Source organism: Daktulosphaira vitifoliae, unplaced genomic scaffold, assembly GCF_025091365.1.
Source record: "Daktulosphaira vitifoliae isolate Bord-2020 unplaced genomic scaffold, ASM2509136v1 Scaffold_2, whole genome shotgun sequence".
Lineage (NCBI taxonomy): Eukaryota > Metazoa > Arthropoda > Insecta > Hemiptera > Phylloxeridae > Daktulosphaira > Daktulosphaira vitifoliae.
The window spans coordinates 37944698-37951260 of record NW_026099573.1 but is presented as its reverse complement, the minus strand read 5'-3'; the positions used below and the strand labels follow the sequence as shown (position 1 = coordinate 37951260).

The 6563-nt window shown below is 26.0% G+C and overlaps 1 protein-coding gene across 1 annotated transcript; it reads left to right on the top strand.

Annotated features, from left to right (window-relative positions):
- The first annotated feature begins 1971 nt into the window (after positions 1-1971).
- LOC126898651 (uncharacterized) lies at positions 1972-6050 on the top strand. Its single transcript, XM_050672913.1, has 5 exons — positions 1972-2198; positions 2771-2897; positions 2973-3133; positions 5159-5276; positions 5621-6050. The coding sequence occupies exons 1-5, from the start codon at positions 2138-2140 to the stop codon at positions 5835-5837; spliced, it is 684 nt and encodes a 227-aa protein (XP_050528870.1). The 5' UTR covers positions 1972-2137; the 3' UTR covers positions 5838-6050.
- Positions 6051-6563: the final 513 nt, after the last annotated feature.

Sequence of the window (6563 nt, the reverse complement as noted above, 5' to 3'; positions counted from 1 at the left end):
TACCCCTTCTTCCTTCAACATTCATTTCTATAACTGTTCTTACAGCTATCCGCCTAAGTTTTGTTCAGGATTCCTCATACTTTTTTAGACAAAGATTTTTACACCGGCCGTCGACCTGACACAACCTTATTAGTCGCCTCTTACGACTGGCAGAGGGGCCGTGGAAGTATTCTTATCCCTTTTCCACAGGGAAAGTTCTGTCTCCTTTAGTATACGATGTAATTTTTTTTCTCTCATCTTACTCGCTTCCCATTATTTCATATTGAATTTTGCCAACTTCTCTACATTCTCAATGTCGGCACTCATTTTTTTTTCACATAAACAGAATGTTTTTTTTTTAAGAACCAAGGGGGTCCTATTTCGATATTTGACTAATACTCTAAATCCAACCCTAATTATACCTCTTCAAATTGTACACTGAATATAAATGACAAAATCATAATTTACTAATAATATTTTTTGTCTAATAATAAGTATAATTTTAAGTTTATTCATTATTTAAAAATAGAATGATTCAAATTATAAATGTTACGTCAATAAGGAAAAAATAAAGTAAAAATATAAGTAATAACTTTTAGACTTCTATTACTTCAGTTCGTGTGATAGAAAGTTGTTTAAATTCTATTTAAGAGATCTTAACAATGGATGTTGTAACGATAAAGTTTAATATTAAATAACTAAAAATAGTATTTAGTTAGGCATAAATAATAAAAATATTATCTCGCTAGAAAAGTACATATTTAATTTTAGATTTTAATTTTATTCCTCCAATGATAGTGTACTAATTCAATGTAATCTAAAATAATCGACGTGATCAAAACTTTTTACCAAGTTTTTCTATTAAACTTTATCAGAAAAAATATTGCATGGCTTATATTTTAAATCTCAACAGCATAAGTATAATAAGTTTACATCCCCAAAAATTATTTTCATTAAATTTCTATCATATTAAAAGACGGATAAAGAACTATATGGACCCTGTGGTGGTATTTTGAGATGTGCCATTATAAGACACATTACTTCTAAAGTGATTAGCAAAAAAAGTCATTATTACTAATTATGGTAAGCTATCAAAATTTAAAACTGGGCCCTTTAAGTCTATGGACCCAAGATCTCTTAATTTGGCCCTGATACCGTTTTTTTATTTAGCTTTACCAATTATAAAATGTTTTTATAAAACAAATACTCATATTGTTAATGTTAATTTTTGTTTCGTATTTTCAACTAAATTATATTATATTGTAATAACATAAAAAAGATCTTAAACCCATAAAAGTATATTAATCTTGCTTATTGAAGGTTGAAAAAAGTAAATTTTTAGCTACATTAAAATGGTTTGAATAAACATTTCTAATTTAATTTTAATTTTAATATTTTATAATACTCAAGGCTAATAAATTTTTATATTTTTCAATAATATTAACATTTATATTTTTTTATAATTATAATTATAGTATTAAATTAATTTATATATAAATTTTATTTATATTTTGTTATAATTATATTTTTTTATTATATTGCATTTTAATTTGATTTATTTATTGGTATCAAAGAGATATATATTTTTCTTTTCATCATATTGATTTTTTTTACAGTTCGTAAGTATCAGTTTTTTTTATTTGCAAATTCTTAGTTATTATTTTTAACAAAAACAAAATTTTAGTTTATTTTTCTTATAAAAATAAAAATAAAAAGATAAGATTTTAGTTGCTCTGATAATCATCTAATAATTCATGCACGTTTGTCTGTGAGTAAAATGATGTGCCCTCCTATTACCTTAATTATTTCTGACGAGGACTTTACTCCTACTTAATTATACACATAAATGTCCACATGAAATTAAATCAACAAATTTGACGATATGAAATTGAGCGTACTATAATTTCTAAATTAATAAATGTTATTATTCCAGAACTAAAAATTGATAAATATTTTAGTTTGATTATTTAGCCTACGCAAATAGCATCCGTAGAACTCAGTCGTCTACTGTTCATACATTTGTATGCACTTTGACTGGCAAACTAATTTTTTTTTTTTGATATTTAAAAGGATAACTAGAAAATATTTTTTTATTACTTAAAACTGTAATTTAGAATAATTGTAAATAGTTAATATTTATTAGGTAATTAATCTGGTCATGCTTAAGTTTATTGTGTTTGTCTTACTATGTCAAATCTATCTGTCATCAACAGAAAAAGGTAATAATTAATATAAACATTAAAAACGTATTAAAACGAATAAATAACTGTTGTACAATGATTACTTATTTTTAATTCTAAAAAGTATAATTTTTATTTATGTAACTTTGGTCAAAAGATTTTCCAAAGAATCTATCAAACTATCAAACGACTTTAGAACTATAGACAAACACATGATTTAAAATTATTTATATAGGAAAACTATACAAGACGCTAAAGTTAGTTACAAATATTTATTAGGATATTTAATAGCCATTGATAATGTTAAGTTTATTTTATAATTATATTTCCTATTTACAATTAAAATTAATTTCTTATAAGACTTACAATATTGTAATAGTAGTATATTTCTAAAATAGTTAGTTATTGTATTTTAAATTAATTGATAGTATCATTTACTTAGACAAGCCCAAGTCAGCTATATTTTTATTTTTTTTTGTTATGGGATTTTACATACATGTTAAACGGTTAAATAAGTTATACTAATACATGGGCTAGGTAATAATTTTAAAACGGATTCCTTGAAATACATTATTATTCTCTAATATTAAGCTTTTTTAATAATGTTACAGAAAATGCTGATTTTGATTCATCCAACCAATGTTTACCAAAATTGGCTGACTCTTGTTTTAAAGAACTAGCAGTTTCTTTAGCATGTCATGGAAATGTTAAATGTGAAGATCCCGAACAATTCTGCGAGTAAGTATTTATTTTAGTATAAATAGTTTGAACTCTGAAAATTAAAATGTTTACGTTGAATTGTTGTTGTTATAGGTTATTTGACGATTCTTTGCAGTGTTCAGCCGATATTATTGATGGCGACTGTTCAAAATCAGATGGTATAGACAGGTTCAATTCATGGCTCAAAGGTCTGCGAGCTGTTCATTCTTACGCTTGTCTTCACACATCACAATTTAGATTAAATGCTACTTCAAGTTAGTTGCTTATTTTCGGGCTGATGGCATTTTCGATGTGCCGAAAAAGTACCGGTATTGCGATTTGACTGTATTTATAATTACCAGTTGTTGTAAATACCGGTACACCAACTTATTCGATCTTTTTCGAATTAACGATTATAAACGAAAGTAGATATTAACGGTATTAATTGAGTTTCAATAAATATTAATATTTCACTGATATTTTTCACATTTTAATATTCGATTTGGTTAATTCAATAGATATTAATAAATTTAATCATTTTAATTCATTTAAGATCCAATGACAAATTTGATTTGTTGTGCAAAATACAATTATACAATATACAATAAAAATGTTAGAATAATACCATATAATACAAGTAAATTATGTACGAAACAATTTAGTACATAACATTAAATATTAATATTCTTTTCTTTTGTTAATAACATTATCCAATTTTATTATTTTTAATTTAATTTATAAATTTAGGAGAAACTAATACATAATTTGTTCTATGAGTTAAATACATAAAACTTTGTAGACAATTGAGTTCTAAACTGAAAAAATATATGTCAAAAAATATTTTTATTTTTTATACGATAAAAAACTGAATAAATCTATTTAAATTCCATAAATTTTATTCTCATCGAGGTATAGTAGTTGAATATTTTTTAGTATCAATAAATCAGTTGATTTATTTTAAATGATACTTTGTGAAATAATTATCATGTTTAGTTACCGAGAGCTTCTTAGTAATTGATTTTCATATGANATGATTGTAAATTAAAGAAGTGGTCGAATCAGCTAGTTTTCTATGAAGTGCGCTGTGTTTACCTCTCTTATCCTGAGGAGCAACTCCATATAACTTTAGACTGTTCTTTATATAAACAAGTTTACTGTGTGTTATACCATGAATTGCACGAAATGCTTTTTCACAGACAGGTATGTCTCTCTGGACAGAATTTTCACCCTGGATTCGTACCCTGTACGAAAAAGAAGCATCACGTGTTGTGGCACTGCTTTCATTTAGTCGAGGCCTGCGTTTTTGCACTGGGTGCGTTACAATCAAACCCGCCAAATAATTATTCTGATCATTATGTGAGCTAAGTGAGTTAAAATGGCGCAGTATCATTTTCCTTTCTTCCTCTGATGTTGTTTCAAAGCATTTCAATCGAGTGCATTTGCAAGAACCTCCCATTTCATGTGACGATAATTTTATTTTTTTACTTACTTCTGATAAGCGACCAGTCCTTTTCTTTTTTCGTGCTTGAGTTTTAAGAACTACATTGCCCTCTGACTCACTTATTTCAGACATAATGCGCTTGTATGACAAGAACTACCAAATATAATTCAAAAACTTGAAGCCGTTATGTACAACGCTATATTAATACAACAACTGTAGTTAAACACGTTATGAAAAACGCCGGTCACGCCGCAATAACAACAGATTAATAACACTTGCCTTTTCTCTAATTACCTCTAAAATCGTACTGAAATCTACACTCAAAATGTTGAATTAAGCAGTTAGTACACTGGACGACGTGACTTCGTCGGTTTTTTCCCTGTACACCAAAACTTTGAGCGCTAATATCTATTAATATAGTTGATTATTTTCCTGTTTCGACCTGTCAGAATGTGCAGTGTCTCTAGCTGAAACTAATGATACCATAATATTCATTTGTGAAAAAAAGTGACTTAGTCGGTTTTTTCCCTGTACCCTTCATATATTCATCAACGATTTACATTTAAATTTTAGTATTGGCAACTTTTAATAAAAACAAATATTAGGTTTCAATAGTAATTGAATGTCTTTAAATTTAACTATGTAATTTTATCCACTTATCTAATATATATCTTTTTATTTTTATCAATCTTATTGTTACGTATAAAACGATAATCAAACGCTATACTATTATTTTTATTTAATTTTTTATCAGTTTTGTTGTAACCATGTTGTTATATAATATTTTTTACTTTGTGTGTCTAATAAATATTTTTCATAGATGAAAAATAATAATGTATGTATATTTTAATATATACAGGCTTGCTCAATACTCAATGTTTAAACCGCAAAGAATTTATTACTTGTGTTGGCGAATTGTTGAACATACATCATGTTGTTGATTTACTCAAAACTGCGTTTGACTATAAGGAATGCATGTAAGATACATTTCAAATTATATAAAAGGCAATGATGTATCCAGTACATCTAAAATCACCTTCCATTGGTCATGAATCATGACTTTTTTATTATGAGTAAACCTACATTGTAGGTAAAAACTAACTAAAAAAGTTACTAAAATTTTTTTTTGTATTATCCCTATATTAAAATATCCTTGGGCACGCCACCGATAAAAGATATAAATAATTTATATTAAAATATTGATTTTAGCATTATTTTGTACATAATTTTTTTTCCTAATGTCAAATTGTCAAATAAAAATAATAATATTGCTAAAATAAATCATGTTATTCATAATGGTTACTTTTTTTTCTTTTTACAGTCGGACGATTATCTCAATGTCTAATTGCAATGCTCAATCACAATCATCTACGTGTAGCAATTACAATGGAGGGTTTCTAAATGATCTTATATATGTTTTTTTTTCGGAACACAAGTGTAACTTCATAGAGGAAAATACTAATTCTTCGTCGTTGAACGAGTCGAATAATATTTTCTTAATATTAGCAATTTTTTTTATTTTAATGAAAAATTATTAATTATGAATTCTTATTATTTTTAATAATTTTGTACAGTATCTAAAAAAAACAGATACCCATTAAATGAGCAATAAGTGTATAATTCTTAAATAATCATTTTTTATCCGATTATGCATAAATAACTACTACGCTGAGGTAGTTCCAAAAATTAATGATTCTAATGAGTAATGAGGTATTAGAGGAGGTAGTAGATTTGTACTCCTTATCGAAAGCACATTGAAAATGGGTTAATAAAATCTTTTTACATTTTACTTAGTAATTTATTAGGGTGGCCTTATTTTGCAAGTTTGAAAAGTTGATGTCAGGTGATCGGAATTTTGTTTACGGCATACAGAAAATATTGATGAATTTTGAGCGTCCTAGGTCAACCCCTTCACGCGCATCAATGGGGTTAAAAATTAACAAAAAGATTTAGGAATTTAGTTTTTTATATATATTTTTTTAATTATTAAATAGAAAAATTTTCACAGAATTAATAATGTAGTAAATAATAATTTAAAGAAAAATAATCCTTAGGAATTTTTTGTGATATTGATTGTTCAACGTTTAACCTATAAAAACTGTTTAATTTTATTTTTCGTGAAAACAGTATTTTTTGGTCTTTAACGTTTATCTCAATAAATCTGCAAATACAAAAATATTGCACCTGCAAATAAATTTTTAATAAATTAAAAAAAAAGTTATAACGTAATTTTATGTACTATAATTTTAAAGTAAAAATTTCAA

What these genes read in the sequence shown, in the direction of transcription:
- LOC126898651 (XM_050672913.1), top strand. Translation starts at nt 2,138, where the DNA reads ATGCTTAAGTTTATTGTGTTTGTCTTACTATGTCAAATCTATCTGTCA. An exon ending in TCTGTCATCAACAGAAAAAG is followed by an intron (nt 2,199 to 2,770) that starts GTAATAATTAAT and finishes ATAATGTTACAG; the next exon opens with AAAATGCTGATTTTGATTCA. An exon ending in TTTGACTATAAGGAATGCAT is followed by an intron (nt 5,277 to 5,620) that starts GTAAGATACATT and finishes TTCTTTTTACAG; the next exon opens with TCGGACGATTATCTCAATGT.